The sequence below is a fragment of the Apodemus sylvaticus genome, chromosome 14 (assembly GCF_947179515.1).
Source record: "Apodemus sylvaticus chromosome 14, mApoSyl1.1, whole genome shotgun sequence".
Classification (NCBI taxonomy): domain Eukaryota; kingdom Metazoa; phylum Chordata; class Mammalia; order Rodentia; family Muridae; genus Apodemus; species Apodemus sylvaticus.
Genome location: NC_067485.1, coordinates 12,104,663 through 12,124,336, shown reverse-complemented (window position 1 = coordinate 12,124,336; position 19,674 = coordinate 12,104,663). Strand labels below are relative to the sequence as shown.

General features: G+C 53.6%; 1 protein-coding gene across 3 annotated transcripts; it reads left to right on the top strand.

Moving 5' to 3' along the window:
• Positions 1 to 4,019: 4,019 nt before the first annotated feature.
• Grk6 (G protein-coupled receptor kinase 6) lies at positions 4,020 to 19,647 on the top strand. Of its 3 annotated transcripts, none has more exons than XM_052157680.1 (16): positions 4,020 to 4,251; positions 8,046 to 8,141; positions 8,940 to 9,052; positions 9,174 to 9,251; positions 9,592 to 9,692; positions 9,990 to 10,082; positions 10,178 to 10,241; positions 10,361 to 10,501; positions 10,758 to 10,948; positions 11,843 to 11,880; positions 11,984 to 12,073; positions 13,080 to 13,288; positions 13,374 to 13,511; positions 17,586 to 17,723; positions 17,806 to 17,940; positions 18,569 to 19,647. In XM_052157680.1, exons 1-16 carry the CDS (start codon positions 4,200 to 4,202, stop codon positions 18,620 to 18,622), a joined length of 1,731 nt encoding a protein of 576 aa, XP_052013640.1. In that variant the 5' UTR covers positions 4,020 to 4,199; the 3' UTR covers positions 18,623 to 19,647. The 3 variants fall into 3 exon arrangements, with proteins under 3 accessions (XP_052013640.1, XP_052013641.1, XP_052013642.1); XM_052157681.1 differs by lacking the exon at positions 18,569 to 19,647 and adding an exon at positions 18,127 to 18,559; XM_052157682.1 differs by lacking the exons at positions 4,020 to 4,251; positions 8,046 to 8,141; positions 8,940 to 9,052; ... (2 more) ...; positions 9,990 to 10,082; positions 10,178 to 10,241 and having other exon boundaries at positions 10,398 to 10,494; positions 18,567 to 19,647.
• Positions 19,648 to 19,674: the final 27 nt, after the last annotated feature.

The window sequence follows — 19,674 nt, the reverse complement described above, 5'->3', positions numbered from 1 at the left end:
GAACTCCTTCAGGTAATGCTGCCATATTCAAGGAGTGGGGACGTTAGGGTACGAATATCCTTCCAGGGATTAAGGCCAGGGACGCTTTAGAAGTTCTCCACCATGGGTTGCCACAGAAGGTTCTCAACAATAGTGACTGGGTCAGGTGGGTTGGTTGCTTTGGTTTTTCGAGAGACAGGGTCTCTCTACCCCACCCTGGCAGTCCTAGATTTCACTTTGTAGACCAGGCTGGCCTTGAACCCACATAGATACATAGATATGCCTGTCTTGATCTCCCAAGGGCTGGGATTAAAGGCGTACACCACACGCCTTGCACAGTTGGTAGTTTTAAAAATAAGCAGCCTGGTTGGGTGTCACAGCACAGACTTATAGTCCTTACAGGGGAAGCCAACTCAGGACTGCTTACGGTCCAAATTCAAGACCAGCTAGGCCGAGTGACAACCGTGAAGAGCTTGTTGAAAGAAAGAGAGGAAGGAACGAGGGGAGGGAGGAGGAGGGAGAAGCGCAGGACTCCACAGGAAATGAAAAACTGTAGTTGCTCAACTAGTGCACCACTGTGAACAATGCCGCAATCGCTAACCTTGATGTTTATGTCTCTGGTCCGAGTGCAATGACTTCTACAGCCCGGATTCCAGGAAATGCAACCCTGACATTATTGTGTGGTTATTTCATCTGAATGAATTCTCTTTCCCGGAGATGGGAGGTAGGAGAGATATCTCAAAGAAAGACCAGGGAAACTAGTAAGGGTTATCGAGCTCCGACAGTTTCAAGATTCACAGGTTATAGGAGCAGGAAACAAAGTCTCAGGGAAAAGGGACTCTTTGGTTGAGCTGTGTGCACACTGGACAGGGAGCTGGGTGGGCGGCTTTCCTACGTCCTCCCCTCTGCTGGGCGGGCTTCTAGGTGCTTCAGCTGCCTTTGAGTCAACCAGAATGCAAGCGGCCCAAATAAGGTTATTGGTTCAGGAAGCCAGAACCGATTGGACTGTGCTCAGTTTTCCTTTGTAAAAGCATCTCTGAAACCTGGGAGCTGTGACTGGTATCTTCTCTTCACCTCCTGTAAATTCCAGCTCAACAAAGCTCAACATTGTTTACATGGTCAGTACAGGGTTACCACTATTCTGCTAATGGTGCATCCCAAGAGGTCTACTTCCTGTCTTAGCCAAATACTTGGTTGCAAGCAGCCAAACCAGATTCCGGGTAACTTAAGACCAGGAAGAGAGAGACTGGACAGCTCTTGGAGGGGAGCGTGTGGAATTCCCCATGCTGGCTTAACCTCACTATCCCCTAGCCCTTCAACCCCCAACCCCCCAACTCCACCACCCCTCCCACAATGAATTCCAGTGACCAGCGGCCCCCCCCCCCCCCAGCTGTCTTATGTTGGTTCCTTCCTTGGCTTCAAAGACCCGGGTGGAAACATTGGAACACGGTCTGCTACCCTGGACCCAAGAGAGTAATTCTCACTGTCCTTTCAGATTTTCTTTGACTCAGGGCCTGCCTCTGCTTCTTGTTGGACTCCTCCCATATGAAAGAGTGTGAAGATACTGGACACCAAAACAGACTGCCTGCCACTCATAGCCCAACAGCAGTAGGGCAGTCTAGAGCCCTTTAGGAAAGAAAATCTACTCGTCTCCTTAAAAAGTCTGGGCTCAGCCGGGCGGTGGTGGCGCACGCCTGTAATTCCAGCACTCTGGGAGGCAGAGGCAGGGGATTTCGGAGTTCGAGGCCAGCCTGGTGTACAGAGTGAGTTCCAGGACAGCCAGGGCTATACAGAGAAACCCTGCCCAGAAAAATCCAAATCCAAAAAAAAACAAAACAAACAAAAAAAAAAAATCTGGGCTCAGCGGTTAAGAACAGCGGCTGCTCTTCCGAGGTACTGAGTTCAATTCCCAGCAACCACATGGTGGCTCACAACCATCTGTAATGGTATCTGATGTCCTCTTCTGGTGTGTCTGAAGACTACAATGGTGTACTCATAAAATAAATAAATAAATCTTTAAAAAAAAAAAACATTCACACACAAAATAAAAGGCCAGATTTGGTTTAAAAAAAAAATCTGCCTCCATGACTCCCCATCAACTTCAAAACAAAATCCAAGGACATCCTGGATCCAGTTCCATCCAGAGGCCCTCCTCACTCCATGCTCCAAGGCCACCCCAATGCCCACGTGAATTCTACAGCCGCTCTGCCCTTAGGTGCTATATACATTAAGCACCCTTCCCTCCTCTACTGACCCTTGTTCATGCTGCGCTTGTTTAAATACATTTGTTTTCTTGTATTAACTTATTAATTTGTGTGTGGCTAGAGGACAACAAATACAGTCTTCTTCCACCAGATAAATCCCAGGATCGAACGCAGGTCTTCATATTTGGTCAGGCTTTACCAGCTGAGCCTTCTCTCCAGCTACAGGATCCTCGAGGATGCTGAAAGTGTTCTTTATCCAGAAGGTTCTTTCCACCCTCCATGCCGTCAAACCTTCCTTCAGAGGTGCGCATTCTCACTAGCCCTCAGGTCTCATCTGGACACAACAGTCTCCACTTGGGGCGTAATCATCCACTAGTCCGAGAGCTATCATTGGTAAATATAAATCACTCTTCCAGGAGTTTCACATTTCACAGAATAAACCACTGTCTGTAAACCACACGCCTTCCATGGTCTAGCTGACACACCTGCTCATGGTTCGCCTCTGAGCACTGGATTCTGGAGCCAGTTACGCTTCTGTCCTCGCCAAACTTAACTTCAGGTGCTGTGCTTCTTCTAGATCTACTCAAATGTCACAGCCTGAGACCACTCTGGTTTCTTTAATGACCTGGGGGGGTGGGGTGCGGCTGGGCATACTAAGCGCACTCTACCACAAAGCGATGTTTCTAGTTCTTTGTTTTAGTAGCATTCATTCTAAAACCACCCATTAATGTGCTCACTTACAGGATCATTACCACCTTTCTTCCCGCCTAGTACGTAAGCACTGAGAGTTTGGTTTTCTTGCTGTTACCACTATATCCGGCACCTGGCTAGATGCCTGGGGAAAAAAGCAGCGACAGTATTTTTGCAGAAATGAATGAATATGGATCAAAAACAGTTGAATCCGGTTGTTCCTTAATACCCGAGTTTGGGCAAGTCTCCGTTTCCTGCCGTGCGAAGAGAGGTAGTGAGGAGGAAGAGGGGGATTGAACTATACAGTGTTGATGAGATGCAAAAATTTGGACCTACTCCCCCCCACACACACACACACAAGTCTCCGCGTGCAGCCAGCCAGTCAACATCCATCGCCTCAGCTCCCCACCTGTAAAATGGGTGTGAACTCATCCTCAACGACTTGGGGTGGCAGCGCTGCCTTATAAGGCAGCAGAGGCCGAAGGCGCCGGACGGGTGGGAGGGGAGAAATCACAACATCCGGCTGCGGGGGCGGGGTACGGGGTGCGGGGGTACCGGGTGCGGCCGGGCTGGAGGCAAGCGCCACTGGGAAGGCAATAGCCTCCTTCGGTCCTCTGCTAGCTTTGGAAATGCGCCCTTCCGAAGCAGCTGACCCAAGGGACGATGGCAGGACACACATTCTAACCAAGCCACCTACTAGCCGGCAGAATACACAGCGTGTCGGCAACAAAACCCTAGAAATCCCATCGGCGCACTAGACACTCAGCCACGCCCCATCATGTCACCCAATCAGATCGCAAAGCTGGATGGTCGACGCTTCTTTAATCCAATCATATGTTTGGTCTCCTGGGCGTGGCCACAGAAAGGACCCACCCCCGACTTCTCGGGCAGAGGCTCGGCCCTAATTGGCAGCTCAACATCCTACGAAAGCCTAGAAATTCGAACCTAGGGGCCGAATTCCGCCCGCAGTCCAACCAGAATTCGGCGACGCAACGGGGCCCGCCCCCTCCCTCAGGGAGCGAGTTCCCGGCTCCGTGGGCGGGGCAGGAGAAAGAGCCTGACCAATAGTAGTCCGGCGCGGGGAGCGTCCGCTCGCCCATTGACTGAGCCAAGTAAACAGAGGGCGGGGCAGGGCGGGCGCCGGTGGACCGGGAGGGGCGCAGAGTGCGCGGCGGGCGGCGGCGCCCGGGGAGGCCGGTGAGGCCCGGGAGGCCGCGGCGCGGTCAGTCGAGCCGAGCCGAGCCGCGCCGATCGCCATCGGCCCCGGCTCTCGTGGGCGGTCCCGGCCGGTGGCGCGGCCTGGCGGGCCGGGCGGCGCTGCAGCCCATGGAGCTCGAGAACATCGTAGCGAACACGGTGCTACTCAAGGCCCGGGAAGGTGAGGCCAGGCAGGCGGGCGGCCAGGCCCGGGTGCGGGGATCGCGAGCGCGCGACCTCCGAGCTCAGTGAGGCGTCCGGGCCCCCGCTACCCTCGTGCCCTGGAGTCTGCACCCGGACTCTCAAGCGCAGACATGAGCTCTTCCGGCCCTCTGCATCTGCCCCCGGAACCTGGGGCCCAGGAGGGGCGGGGGTCGCGCCTTGGGCCTCACACCGGGTGTGGGGCTGATGAAGAAGAAAGGGAAGGAAGGGAAAAGGTGGGACATGAGCCCCAGAAGAATGTGTGTGAGGCCTCTTCTAGGTGAGAGGCAGAAAGATGCCCCACGTGCCCCAGGCCCAGATGCCCTGAACAGCACAAAGTTGGTAATCTGTAAAGATTGGAGAATGAATGAACCGAGCCTTTGCATAGACAACCCAACCGACAGGGGGGAAACTTCTGGACACACACATTACCTGCAGAACCACCACTCACCTGGGCTTCTAGACACTAAAACGGGTGCATGGGTAATGAATTTGGCATTCGACAAGTCCTGTGATCTGTTAGGGCAGATGCGCAGGGAAAATAAATGGGAGACTAGCATACTGGGCTGTTAGGGCAGTAAGGTTAAAAGCTTGACTGGGAAGCCAGTCTGGTCGACTTAGTTTGTGCGCACGCACGCGTGAGTATGCTGCGGAGTTGCTCCCCTGTTGGTTTCACTCCAGATGTTATTTGGTACCTGCTCTGTGGGTCCTAGGTGACTAGAGCCAGCCCTTAAACTCACTGCCACCTCAGCGATATAATCAGTAGACACCTGTAGTGCCCTACTCTGTCCAGGGTGCTGGGGAACCAAAACCAACAAGATTTTCCTTTTTGGAACTCCAGGGAGGGACATGGTGACAACTTTCCACTTTTCGATGGGTTTCCGTGCTGAAAGAGCCTTCAGCTTTGCTGTTCTGTGTCAGGTTACAAGTGGGAAACAAGCTCAGACCAGAGACTATCCCAGTGAGATTGTAGTTGACCCAGGTTCAGGCAGACACCCAGGAGAGCCTATAGGAAGCTCAGGGGGAGCCCCCAGTGCGGTGCATGCAGTCCCTGAGGTCCTCTGTCTACTTTGTGCATGTCACACCCAGAGAGGTGTTGCCTGGAAATGGGATGGGCAGGTTGGGTCCCTGGTGCCCAAGGGAGGCTATCTTATCTCTGTCCCTTATCAAGCTCTGGGGCCGGGCCTTCCTCTCAGCCTCTGGGGGCATCTGCCGATTCTGTTCTGCCTCGTCATCCAGCCAGTCTGGGAGGAGGGGTAAGGAGAGCCAGGGCCAGGCCTCACTTCCTAGCACTAGCCAATTCGGGCCTCAGCCCGGCTGAGGGCACTTCCTTGCTGAGCCAGACCCTGTGGCACCTTTGCATAGGCGAGCGGGCATTGCTGGATCTTGGCCCAGGATATCATGGCCACCATGAGGACTAGTGCCGCCTCTGGAGGTCCCTTGTCCTGGGGCAACACCTGCATGGCCTTTGACAGCCCTGCACACACCTGCATGGCCTTTGACATGCGTCCTGTCCCTCAACATTCTTGTTCCTTTTCTTACATATAAGTTCTAAGGAAAGCCTCATTGCTGTGGAATCTTCTAATACCTGTGGACTGGTTGTGTCAGAATCATTTCACAAAGCAGCTAGCAGCTTGAGGCCAGCTTTCCAAGTGACCAGAGACCCTCAGCAGCCAGGAAACCTGTGGTCTATGTATACAGTTGGCTTTATTTTGTAGATTCTGTTTTTGAGATGGTCTCACTATATGTGTAATCTTGGCTTTCTTGGACCTTGCTGTGTAGACCAGGCTGGCCTTGAACTCAGAGATTCATCTACCTTTGCCTACCTGTGCTGGGATAGCGCTCAGTTGGCTTTTAAGAAATGCTAGTCATGTAGGAACTTGAATTTGAGAACTGGGCTTGAATTCCCTTCCACTATTACCCCAAGGCTCCGAATCCACTGCCCAGAGCCTAACTTGTACATACTCTGGTTCGTTGGGATGGCTTTTGGGGTGTGCACCCTCATTTGGATTTTCTTCCTTCCCCGAGTGCCAGAGGCCTGTAGGAGGAGGGCAGGGAAGGCTGGAGGGAGCCCCACAGATCGCAGCCGGTTCTAGGACAGGATATTTGCATGTGACTTTTTGCTCTTGCCTTGATACAGCTGGGAGGAGGGAGAGGAGGAAGTAAGCTGTGTGGTGGGGGTGAGGCAAGAAAATGGGGGGGCCTGGGGTGGAGGGTGAGTGGGAGGAGCTCCCCTTTGGGGAGGCTTTGCCATAGGTTAAGGGGTTGGAGTGAGGCAACAGCTGTGGGGCACGTGGGGTACAGGCTGTAGCAGGGCCACCAGAGGGTTTCTCAAGGGGACACTGCAGCACTTCCTCCTTCCTCACTGAGCCCAATTAGGGATCCAGCTGTGACCTTTTCCCAGAAGGCAGCTCCTCCCCCTCTATCATTTGTACTGGATTAGATAGAGACAATGCTGGAGAAACTGAGGCCAGGCAAGGGAACTTGGTTGCCCTAGGTTGCCAGTGAATTGGAGCTAGGTCTTACCTCTTTACCCAGCCCCTACTGAGAGCCGGTAGTCTCTCCCACCCACCCCACAGTGCCTGTGTGTGGTGCTGGGGATGTAGCAGTGGCCAGAAGTGAGCACTGGAGATGCAGGTCCTAGAGGCTGCAAGCCTCAGGCTCCTCCCATCACTCTGAGTGTGTCATCCCAAAGACTCATGAGGCTCCTACTCTGACGTGCTCTGTGCCTGTGGTGTGGGGTTTTTGGTTCATTTGGTTCTTTGAGACCATGCATGCCTATGTGGCCCCGACCTGGAAGTCATGTAGACCAGGCTGGTCTCCATCTCACAGGAGCCCACCTGCCTCTGCCACCCTAGGGCTGACCTCTTTCTTTCTTTCTTTCTTTCTTTCTTTCTTTCTTTCTTTCTTTCTTTCTTTCTTTCTTTCTTTCTTTCTTTCTTTCTCTCTCTCTCTCTCTCTCTCTCTCTCTCTCTCTCTCTCTTTCTCTCTCTTTCTTTTGGTACGAGGGTTGCTCAGGCTGCCTCTGGTGTCTCATGGATCCCGTACTGCACAGGATCTCTGGCTGACAAGCCTTGGCGTCTTCGGTGGCACTCACCACTGAGGTGTTTTGTTCTGCTCTCTTGATTAATTAAGTACCATGGTCTCACTGTGGAGCCCTGGCTTCCCCGCAGCTGACTTGTAGACCAGGCTGGTCTCACACTCCGAGATCCACCTGCGTTTTGGATTAGTGACGAGTGCTACCATGCCCGGCTTCTTTTCTTGTCTACTTCCTTTCTTTTTCCCTTCCTTCCTTCCTTCCTTTTTTCTTTCTTTCTCTGAGATAAAATTCCACCGTATAGCCCTGGCTGTCCTGGAACTCACTCTGTAGACCAGGTTGGCCTCAAACTCAGATCTACCTGCCTCTGCCTCCCAAGTGCTGGGATTAAAGGTGTGCGTCACCACTGCCCAGCCTCTACTCTGCTAACCTGTAGACTTCCCACTGTGTCAGGAGGAGTGAAGGAGGCCGGACTTCTGGCTGAGATGTCCTCACTGGTCATTTTGGTTCTCACCCAGGGAAACCTTAACATGGGTGTCCAGAAGTACCATGTGTGTCCTGGAACTTGTTAAGGGCATGCTGGGACGTCTGGAAGAAGCCTTGAGGTTCCTCCACAGCAGGCTTGGCCTTAACAGTCAAGGGCCCTGAAGGCCTCCGTAGCACACGTTAAAAGGGGCGGGTCCGGAGGCAGGTGGTTTGGGACTCCAATGGCTCCTAGCTCCTGATTGCTCTTGCAGGTGGTGGCGGGAATCGCAAAGGCAAGAGCAAGAAATGGCGCCAGATGCTGCAGTTCCCCCACATCAGCCAGTGCGAAGAGCTTCGGCTCAGCCTTGGTGAGGCGCGAAGAGCTCCAGGCTTCCAGAGCTGACTGGGGCGCTAGCCATGAGGAGCCATCCCCGACAGTGCCTCGGCCACAGGGGCCCGTGGGGGAGGGCTGTCCAGTTTCAGTTCCTGGGGCTGAAATGGGAGAGGGCAGAGAATTGAGACTGGTCTCAGCAGAGTGGGCATGGGCAAGGGAGGAGGGCTGGGCTGGAGGGAGGTGAAACAGGACAGGAAGTCGAGTTTGGAACACCAGTCCTGTGCTTAGGAGCCTCACCTATGCTAGACCTGAGGGTGCCCATCAAAGCTAGGGCAGTATGGTAGTTATTTCTCGAAGGGCTCACCCCAGTTCCTGCATCTTGGATGAGGACTGAACAGTACCTAAGGTGGCCCAGTCCTCTGCTCAAGGCTTACATGGAGGCCCTGGCAGAGCAGAGGAAGCCACGGCTTCCTCTTGCACTTTCGACAGGCAGGCAACAGGTGTAGACTCGGGTGGGGCGGGCCACAACCTCACAGGCCACACCCAACTCCAGAACTGTGACAGGCAGTCCAGGAGACCTCAGGGAAAGGAGCACAGGCTTCTGGCTGTGTGGCACTTGAGTTGAATTAATCAACCTCTCTGGGCCCCATGGCCCCCAAGTTCCATTGGAATTACAGTGGTACCCATCTGAAGATTAGAGGGAAGGCTCTGAAGAGATAATGCCTTCTACTCTTTGGGGTTAGAAGTTATTGGATCTCAGATGTGGGGTGTAGACCAGAGTGCTCTGCCAGTGAGTCCTAGGTCTGACCAGCAGCTCCCTCTTGGCCTGCAGAGCGTGACTACCACAGCTTGTGCGAGCGTCAGCCCATTGGGCGCCTGCTATTTCGTGAGTTCTGTGCTACAAGGCCTGAGCTGACCCGCTGTACCGCCTTCCTGGATGGGGTGGTGAGTATCCCACCCCAGGGCCCAGCCCAGCACAGAGGGCAGGCAGAGGTCCTGGTCACTACCCCTCTGCCACACACACACACAGACACACAGTCAAGGTTCTCTGCCTCTCACCCCACAGGCTGAGTATGAGGTGACCCCTGATGAGAAACGGAAGGCATGTGGTCGCCGGCTAATGCAGAATTTTCTGAGCCACACGGTGAGTGAGTGGTGACGGAGAGATGACATCAGCAGGCAGGGCCCAGTGACAACAGGCACAGGAATGACCACAGCCCGGGCACTGAGTGCCCTGGAGCTATTCCAGGCAGCCCCAAGGGCATGGAGCCCAAGGGTTGGGCTGAGCGTGGGTCAGGCAGCCTGCCAGGGGCTATCTCGCCCTGCCCTAAGGGTCGGCAGAAAGGGAGCTCAGCGAACAGGCAGCTGGTACGCTACCTGCCCACAGCCGCCCTCAGCACCCACAGACATCTGGCAGTGCTACCCCGGCCGTAGGCAGTTGTCCAAGGGAGCCGTCTGCATTGAGCTGTCTGGTGTGTCCCTAGGGTCCCGACCTCATCCCTGAAGTTCCCCGGCAGCTGGTGAGTAACTGTGCCCAGCGGCTGGAGCAGGGGCCCTGCAAAGACCTCTTCCAGGAACTGACCCGGTAAGGCCGACAGGTCTGGAATTGTGCCAGGGAAGGGGACTTCTGTGGGCTCCGCCGTCTGTGACAAGCTCAGCTCCTCTTCCTGTCCGCGTTGTTTGAGTTTAGCAGTTGCCTCCCATCCCTGCTTCAGCGTGGAATGCATGTATCCTGCCTGCTCAGTGCCTTAGTGAGAAGGTTGCCCACAGAGGAGGATGGTGCTCAGTGGCTGCCCAGCCTGTAGTGGGAGGCCCCGCGGGGCCTTCAGGCTGAGAACTGGGCTCGTTAGAGGCTCACCTGCAGACGGCTCCTCCCTCACAGGCTGACCCACGAGTACTTAAGCATGGCCCCTTTCGCCGACTACCTCGACAGCATCTACTTCAACCGTTTTTTGCAGTGGAAGTGGCTGGAAAGGTGAGCTCTTCCAAGCTGGCCCGTGCTAGGCCAGGCTGTGGGGCTCCGCAAGCCCTGCCTGTATAAATATTTGTCTCTTTTACTCTTGCCTGTAGGCAGCCAGTGACCAAAAACACCTTTAGGCAGTACCGAGTCCTGGGCAAAGGTGGCTTTGGGGAGGTAAGTGGCCACCTGGTGTCTTGGCAGAGTAGAATAGATTGGGTGCTGTAGGCCCGGGTCCTCCCACCCTCAGCAAGAGCATGGCCGGCCCCCATTCTTTCCCGTCTGCCTGGCTACAGGTGTGTGCCTGCCAGGTGCGGGCAACAGGCAAGATGTATGCATGCAAGAAACTGGAAAAGAAACGCATCAAGAAGCGGAAGGGGGAGGCCATGGCCCTCAACGAGAAGCAGATCCTGGAGAAAGTGAACAGTAGGTTTGTAGTAAGTACACGAGGAGCCCCTCCTTCCCCACCCACCAGGCCAAAGTCCCGCCCTATTGCCAAAGGGACTGCCCTCTGCCCCGCCCTTCCTGCCCTGGACGGTACCCAAGAAGGGTGGGGTAGGAGTGCTATTCCAGGCTCAGGAAGCCTGCTGAGCCCTAAGGAGTGGCACACAGGATTGTTTGGGTGGCTGCCATCAGCTGCAGGAGCGCATGCGCGCAGGTTCCTGTCTGAGGGTGTGGGTCTCCTGCACACAGGTGAGCTTAGCATACGCTTATGAGACCAAGGATGCCCTGTGCCTGGTACTGACCTTGATGAACGGAGGCGACCTCAAGTTTCACATCTACCACATGGGCCAGGCTGGCTTTCCTGAGGCGCGTGCTGTCTTCTACGCTGCCGAGATCTGCTGTGGCCTGGAAGACCTGCACCGGGAACGCATTGTGTACAGGTGGGCGGGCTCAGACGAGCGGCTGTTCCTGGCCTCAGTCCCTCCTGAATGGGGCGCCCTTAGGTATGACAGTGGCAGCTCAGGCGGCCTGTTGGGCTAGGCAGTGGAAGTATGACGTGCTGGAGGTTTCTCTAACCACAAGCCGACACCGACTCCACACAGACTCCCTCATGTTTGATAGATTTGAGTCTTCAAACCTAGGTTTGGGGATCCAGCTTTCTGACCAATGTGTGAATTCTGATTTTTAAGTCTTTTTTTTTTTTTTTTTGGTTTTTTTGGTTTTTTCAAGACAGGGTTTCTCTGTGTAGCCCTGGCTGTCCTGGAACTCACTCTGTAGACCAGGCTGGCCTCAAACTCAGAAATCCGCCTGCCTCTGCCTCCCAAGTGCTGGGATTACAGGCGTGCACCACCACTGCCTGGTGTGTGAATTCTGATTTTTGTCACCCCTCTCTGTGTGACCTTAAACTAATCCACTCCCTGGTCCCAACATGAGTTCTGTTTCTGGGAGACCCCACTTCCTGCCTCACCGGTGGGCGCAGTAGTAGAGAGGCCTGCTTGTGGTTGTGGCTGGAGCTTTCCTGAGGGCCTCCCGACGGCCTCTGAGGGCATGGAAGAGTAGCCTTGTGTGCCAGAGAAGGTAGAGTTGGCCATCGGGGCAAGAGAGCTTCAACATCCTGGGTGAACAAGTCCAAGGATGACTTCCAGGGATCCCCTCTTCCCAGGTGGGTCTCACTGCCCTAGAAAGTTCCTGAGGTACTGGCTGCTGCCTGGAGAAAGCAGGGCTCTTTCGCCGTGCTCCATGCCTGAACCCAGCAGGCACTTGAACTGTGAGAGGCTGGCTCTGTCTGGCTTCCTGGAAAACAGGCATCTGACTCTGTGTTTCTCTCCCCATAGGGACCTAAAGCCAGAGAACATCCTTCTGGATGACCATGGTGGGTGAGAGGGCCCTAGCCGGCAGGAGGTGGGCTGAGATGGGAGGAGAGCGGGCGGGAGGCGGGCCTGTCAGTGGGCCCACCTGCTTCAATCCCCTGCCAGGCCACATTCGCATCTCTGACCTGGGACTGGCTGTGCATGTGCCTGAGGGCCAGACTATCAAAGGCCGTGTGGGCACTGTGGGCTACATGGGTAAGTCCCTTTGACCCAGTACCCCAGTCTCCTCTGTCCACTTGCTGTCCTAGGCCTGGCCTGCTTACTCACTGTTGTACCTCAGAGAGTAGATAGCCCATACCAACACTGCTACTGCTGTGTGAGTGTGTGTGTGTGTACACCAATACTTAGCCAGGTCCCACCATTGTGACTCCTGCTATTCCTTTGCTAGATCCACCACCTAGGATTGGGTGGGCCTGTGAGAGTGAAGGGAAGTCAATTCCTATCCCTGACCCAGTGTTCCAGCATGGCCTGTGCTTGAATAGCACGCCCTTCCTGGGGACACAGGCAGTAGAGACCGAGCCTGCGGACAGTGACACAGTACAGTCTAGGCTCTCCAGACTCCATCTTGGGCTACGCAGTCCACCTTCTCTCTCCTACTGTAAAAGCTCACCAGAGCTGCCCCCGGGAGGACTTTGAGGTGAAGGAGATGCTGAGTTGAGAACCGTGCAGGAGGCTGCCGGGGCAGGTGGGAGGTAGCAGCCAGTGGGCGTTTTCAGTCTCTTGTGAAAGCCAGAAGTTACAAATCCGTAGCTACATGGTCCTGACTTGGCATACATTAATTTTGAAGTTGAATTGTTTTTAGAATAATTTGAATTGATTGCCAGCATTTAAGACAAACAACCTAATGTAAAAAATAAAATGTGTGTGGGGTCTTGGTTGGGTGTGCATGATGTAACTCACAAAGTACATGCCTGACATTTGTGTCGTCCTGGGTTCATCAAACTCCAGCACTGGGCGTCCCCCTCGCCCCATGAAGACAAAAGTAATCAGACATGGAGGTCCTTGATGTCACCCTCCCCCTCAGGGTCACATCAGCCATCACTGATGAGATGTGGTTTCTCAGACCGGCTGAGGTCCCCACCAGGCCTGTGGCGTCCCTGCGCATCCAGAGGACGCTTGTCCTCTGGTTTCCGTTTCTGGGGCCCGAGGGCTCTCTGCTCCTCACTCTCTGCCCAGCCCTGACTCCTGCTCCCCTGCCCAGCTCCAGAGGTGGTAAAGAATGAGCGCTACACATTCAGTCCCGATTGGTGGGCGCTCGGCTGCCTCCTGTACGAGATGATTGCAGGCCAGTCACCCTTCCAGCAGAGGAAGAAGAAGATCAAGCGCGAAGAGGTGGAGCGACTGGTCAAGGAAGTGGCGGAGGAATACACAGACCGCTTTTCCACACAGGCACGCTCGCTCTGTTCTCAGGTACAAGCCAGAGTCTTCGCTGGGGCGGCCAGGGAGGCCGGGGAGCCTCACCCACTCAGGTGCCTCACCACCACTGCCCTTGTAGCTCCTCAGCAAGGACCCTGCTGAGCGCCTGGGGTGTCGTGGAGGTGGCGCCCGGGAGGTAAAGGAGCACCCCCTTTTCAAGAAACTGAATTTCAAACGGTTGGGAGCTGGAATGCTAGAGCCGCCTTTTAAGCCTGATGTGAGTCCGGTCCTCCCTTGCTAATGGCCAGCCAAGCCAGGGTGCGGGGTGGGGGCTAGGTGACTTGGGCCAGGTCACTTTCAGTGCAGATGTTGGAAGAACCCCATCTAATGGCTTGGGCTTCCCCGCCCCCACCAACAAATGTGTATGTGTGAGCGTGTGTGTGTGTGTGTGTGTGTGTGTGTGTGTGTGTATGTGAGCGTGTGTGTGTGTGTGTGTGTGTGTGTGTGTGTAGGCTTGTGAAATTGAAAAACCTAACATAATGTGGATTTTAGTGTACCAGGTTGGGATGAGGGTGGATGGGTGGATGTGGGGATGCTCCAAGAACATCTCGGGAACTCGCTTCCTCTCCACTGTGATTGGTTAGCCTTCCATGGCAGGTATCTTTTCCCAGGAGTGGCATTGGTGACCTAGGGCTCAGGCTCATGTCTTCTTAGCTAGTCACCCAGTGGACACAGAGCAAGCCTTGTTCAGGAATTTGAAATGAAATGTTCAAACTATTCACTGAAGGGCCTCACTGGACACTCAGATCACATGCCTTCCTGGCCCAGGAAAGAGTCCATTTCCAAAAGAAACTAACACAGTGGTGCCAGCAGGGGCTGTTGGGCTAACTGCCCTTGTGCAGGCAGAAAATTACCCAGTTCAAGTTTTTATTTTAAAATACCTTATTCTTAATTATGTGTTTCTGTATTTGTCTCTGTGGGGGTATGTGTATGTCTATGCATATGTGTATGTGTATGTCTGGGTATGTGGATGTGTCTATGTATGTGTGTGTCTGGGACATGTGTATGTATGTGTGTGTCTGTGGGGCATGTGTGTGTCAGTCTGTATGTGTCTGTGGGGCATGTGTGTGTCAGTCTGTGTGTGTCTGTGGGCATGTGTGTGTCAGTCTGTGTGTGTCTGTGGGGCATGTGTGTGTCTGGGAGTATGTGTATGTCTGTATGTGTGTCTGTGGGGCATGTGTATGTATGTGTATGTCAGTGTGTGGGTATGTGGATGGGTTTGCAGTTACCAGAGAGGCCCAAAGCGTCAGATCCTCCTGGGAATGGAGTCATAGGTAGTTGTGAGCCTCCGCATGACATCAGTTTGAATCATGAATTAGTAGAAATCAACTCGGATCCTCCACAACAGCAGGGCATACTTGTAACTGCTGAGCCATCTTTCTGGTCCCAGAATTTCCCTCTTGAGAGTTTTACCTGTGAGCTAAGCATCTTACGGATTTGCATCTTGCAGACATTTGTCCTCAAGATAGCAGAGCCTAATAGCAGAAACCCTGCCCAAACTCATGCCAAGTCTGCTGGCTCATTTGGCCACAGGTCTCTCTGGCCATCACTGGGGCTTTGTGCTGCTTGCTGGGTCTGCGCTTGGCTCTTGCACTTGGGCTCATGCGCTTGCCTCCCTCCCATAAGTTTATGGTCCTGTGATTAACAGTTTGCCACTTGGTAAAGTCTTGAGGTAATAGGGTCACCAGGGTGATGGCTGTCAGCCACACGTGTTTATGTGTCAGGTCTTGGAGATAATGAGGTTGTAGAACCAGGCCTATCCTTATGCTCTAATGGAAATACCAAAATAACTAACAAGCACAGAAGGCTTTCAGGGAGGCCTGAACCTGACAGGAAGAAGAGAGAAGGCTAAGAAGGCAGTGATGCGGTGTGGGCCTCTCAGACAGGGTAATCTCTGAGAAGGTGATGCTTGCACAGAACTGAAGGAGAGAGCCTTGCAAGACTAGAGGGCCTGGGCATTACAGGCAGAAGGGACAGACAAGGCACTGAGCCTGTGTCAGGATCAGCCTCGGGACATGAAACAGCCACCATGAGACCAGAGTGTGTAGAGCAAGTAACGAGTGTCGCCATGTTCTCAGGATGGCAGGGGACCTTCGGGTTTCAGCTGTAATGTGAGGTGAGGAACTGGGTCAGAGAGGATGAGTGAGCTGGGGAGAGGCCAGCGATGGCCTCTGAGGGATGGCTCGCACGGTGGGGGTCTCAGGGATGGCTCGCACCTGTGCGGGCAGGCGAGCATTGTCAGGGCGCTGGCACTTAGACAGGTCTGACTTCATCATGCTGCCTCGGGTTGCAGCTGCTGCACAGGTTGATTCCTACTTGCTCTGTACATCATCTAAATAGTCACACTGCTTGTGGGTCATCTGTTCAAAGGTATAACTGAAGTCAGCATCTTGGAACTTAATGTTAGAAGCAGCAAACGAAAAAGCAAACTTAACGATGCTTTTGTGTGGTTTTATTTACTTATTTATTATTTACTTATTTTTTTTATGTATATGGATACACTGTAGTTGTCCCCCGACACACCAGAAGAGGACATTAGATCTCATTACAGATGGTTGTGAGCCACCATGTGGTTGCTGGGAATTGAACTCAGGACCTTGAGAAGAGCAGTCGGTGCTCTTAACCGCTGAGCCATCTCACCAGCCCAGCTTTTGTGTTTTTAATTTTAAAAAAAATTACATGTCTCCCTGTGTGTGGGGTGTGTGTGCATGTGAATCCAGGAGCCCCTGGAAGGACAGTGCAAGCTTTTAGCCTCTAGGCAAGTACTTGACAGTAATTTTTTTGGGGGGTGGGGAGCTAGGGAAGGCAGGGTTTCTCTGTGTAGCTCTGGCTGCCCTGGAACTCACTCTGTAGACCAGGTTGTCCTGACTCCTCTTGGCTCCACCTGCCTCTGCCTCCTGAGTGCTGGGACCAAAGGTGTGCACCACCACGCCTAGCGTTTTTAAAAAAAATTATTGATTTATTTATTTTATTTTTGTGAGTACACTATAGCTGTCTTCAGACACACCAGAGAGTGAGTGCATCAGATCCCATTACAGATGGTTGTGAGCCACCATGTGGTTGCTGAAAATTGAACTCAGGACCTCTGGAAGAGTAGCCACTGCTTTTAACCATTAAGCCATCTCTCCAGCCCCCAGCAATACAATTTTAACAACTCTATTGAGATGGAACTCATAATCTATATAAAGTATGCAGTTCAATTGAAAGTCATGTGACTGTCACTACAAAAGTTCAGAATGTTTTCACCAGCCCTTCAGAACATAAATAAAACCTTATGTCCATTAGGGTTCCAAGTCCTTCCCTCCTGCCCCAGGAAATCACAGCTGTCTGTCTTCATCTCGTATAGATGCTTCAGTGATGTGGGCAGATGTGGGCATGCCCAACACAGCCTCTGTGACTGGCTGCTTTTCACCAAGCGTGCTTCTAAGATTCATCCATGTTGGTACATTCTTAAAAGCTGATTAATATTCTATCACATGGATATAAAATAAACCTTATTCATTCCTAGTTGACATAGCAGTATTTTTCATTTTGAGGGGTAGAACTATCAGAAATAATCCTATCTACTTTTTTGAGATGAGGTACCATTGTATTGTCTTGTCTGAAACTCACAGATTCAGGCATTCTTTCTGACTCAGTATATACAATGATGTAACATTATGAAGTCAAAAAAGCTATATCTTATAGGGAGCTTTAGACCTTTCCAGGTTAGATATACCATTTTACATGATGGTGATGATAATGTACATTTTTCAGTAGGTAGGTTGGTAGGAGTGTGTATGTGCGCGATTGCACGTGCGTACTGGGAATTGAACCCCAGGCCTGAAACATACTGAACAAATGTTCTATCACTGAACTACACCTCTGGCTCCTTGATAATATGTTAATTGACTTCCTTTGTGGTAAGGTTTTGAAAACAACATAGATTGAAGAAAGTAGACTTCAAATGCAGAGGCCAACTCCCAGCAGGAGCTGGGAAGGTGGTTGGTAAGACCAATCTAGTACTGGACATCTTAGAGTTGAGACCCCCTCCAGGCTCTATAGAGGGAGCCACTGCTCCCCTTCCCAGCCCAACACATACCCAGGCAGTCCTGTGTAAGCAGAAGGCCGTCCTAGCCCCAGGCCTGCACACAGCCTGTCTGTCACTGTCTATGGAGGTGAAAACCGCCTTAGAGACAGTGGGGTGTTGGGCTTAGGAGTATGTGGGGCCCTATGCTGCTCTTGCCAAATCAGGGCGCTGCCAAGGGTGACAGACTCAAGCACCCCCTGACTCCTGCCTCTTCCTCCTTAGCCCCAGGCTATTTATTGCAAGGATGTCCTGGACATTGAACAGTTCTCTACAGTTAAAGGTGTGGATCTGGAGCCCACAGACCAAGACTTCTACCAGAAGTTCGCCACGGGTAGCGTGTCCATCCCCTGGCAGAATGAGGTAGGGATTAGCCTGTGACTGGGATGGGGTCTGGGTAGGGCACCCCTGGGCCTGACTCTGACAGCTTCCTGTTCCTGGGTAGATGGTGGAGACCGAGTGCTTCCAGGAACTCAATGTCTTTGGGCTGGATGGGTCTGTTCCCCCAGACCTGGACTGGAAGGGCCAGCCCACTGCACCCCCCAAGAAGGGATTGCTACAGAGACTCTTCAGTCGCCAAGTAAGTCCTAGCAGTGTGTGACCTGGGCCCCAGCCTGCTCCACTGGGATAGTGGGAGGGAGGCAGAGCCGGTGCACGCCTGCGCCGGGAGTGGGCATCTGCCAGCGGTGCCTGAGGTGCCTTGTTCCTGCCTGCCCTCCCAACCCTCCACGCCTGGCTGGTCTCACGGCCTCTTTTCTCTTTGCAGAGGTGAGCAGTGTGGGCTCCTCAGGGGTTGGCCTTGCTGCCTATCTGTGGGGAGCCCCAGGCAGCCCTTCCATGGCAGAGGCGAGATGTAGGAGAAAGAAGTCTGGTGTCCACCTCCCCGCTCCCTCCCTGCTGCTTGCCTCCCTGCACCCTGACCCCTTCAAGCTGCTAACCTTGCTTAGCAACTGTCTCCTTGTGCCTGGGTCTGTCCAGGGGGATGGACAGAGGCCTTGCTCTGACAGATCCCGGGAGCTTCCTAGTCTTACTTCAATCTGTCGCCAGAAAGCTGTATCCTGACACCACCCGTGTTCGGCCGAGCTGCTGCTCTAAGCCTCTGGGAAGCCCATAACGCTCGCTGGGCATAGCACTGGCCTTGGGCGGCCTTTACGTGACTAATGGCACCGCCGTGCCTCTCTCCCTTCATGTCTTCCCTGTCCCTCCAGGATTGCTGTGGGAACTGCAGCGACAGTGAGGAAGAGCTCCCCACCCGCCTCTAGCCCCCAGGCCGAGGCCCCCACCGGCGGTTGGCGGTAGCAGCTGCTCTGTGACGTTTACAGTTTTGCACAGTGGTGTTCCCCATTGTCCACGCCAGTCGTGGTCTGTGGAACACAGCCGGAACTGTTCCCAGTGTCCTCCGTTCCTCAGCCACTGGCCCAGCTGAGTTTGACAAGGCCTGGGCCATCTTGGGACAAAGGTGCGTCCCTTCAGCTCTCCTCTGTGGAGCTCGGGGCTTTATGTATTTATGTATTTGTACGAATGTATATAGCTACCAGAGCATTCTTAATTCCACCCTGGATCTGGCACCCCAGGGCAAGTCGCCCTGGCAAGAGGAGCCAGTGCCAACCTACAGACTTGTAGGGCCCAGTGCAGAGGAGCAAGCAGAGTGCGGCCAGGTCAGACCTCCACAGCACTGCACTCCACCACCAACCTCCAAGTGAGACGGGTGCCTGTCTGGTCGCCCAGTGCTTTCACTCTGTCTCAGCATTTGTCAGAGCTGGAGATGGGGGCTGTGTATCCTCTGGGCCAGGGTCATAGTGTAAGCACAGACTGAGCTTACTGGCACCCATCAGAACACTGCCCAACACGGGCTGCTCTGCCTTCCAGCTCCCAGGCACATCAGTCCTCATTCTGGGTCAGATCCTGAAGACACCTTTTTCAGAAGTGCCCCGGTCCTGGCCATAGGAGGGGTTAGAATTAGCCCCCAACATTCCAGAATCCCTCATAGAAGTAGACCTGTGCCCAGCAATAAGCCACCCTCCCCTGTGTGTGCCTGTTGGGGGCGGGTGAGTATACATCATTGTGTGAAGAGAGGAGGGTAAGGCTGTGCCTAAGCCCCGACCCTAGCCCTGGCCTTTCCCAGACTGTGATGGCTGTCCTGATGCCAGTTAGGACAGCATGGGACCATAAGGCTCTGGCTTTTCCATATTTAAAGCCAATGTAAGCCGCCATATGTCTCTGTGTGACCAGTGTGAGCTGCCATGTGTCTGTGCGAATACAGTCTGAGCACAAGGCTGGCCAGCCACCCCTGCCTGCCGCCTTTTATTTCTGG

Bases quoted from the DNA above. Each gene is read 5' to 3' on its own strand.
- Grk6 (XM_052157680.1), top strand. From the start codon at position 4,200: ATGGAGCTCGAGAACATCGTAGCGAACACGGTGCTACTCAAGGCCCGG. The intron at 8,142-8,939 runs GTGAGGCGCGAA...CTTGGCCTGCAG, and splicing joins AGAGCTTCGGCTCAGCCTTG to AGCGTGACTACCACAGCTTG. The intron at 10,242-10,360 runs GTAAGTGGCCAC...GCCTGGCTACAG, and splicing joins GCAAAGGTGGCTTTGGGGAG to GTGTGTGCCTGCCAGGTGCG.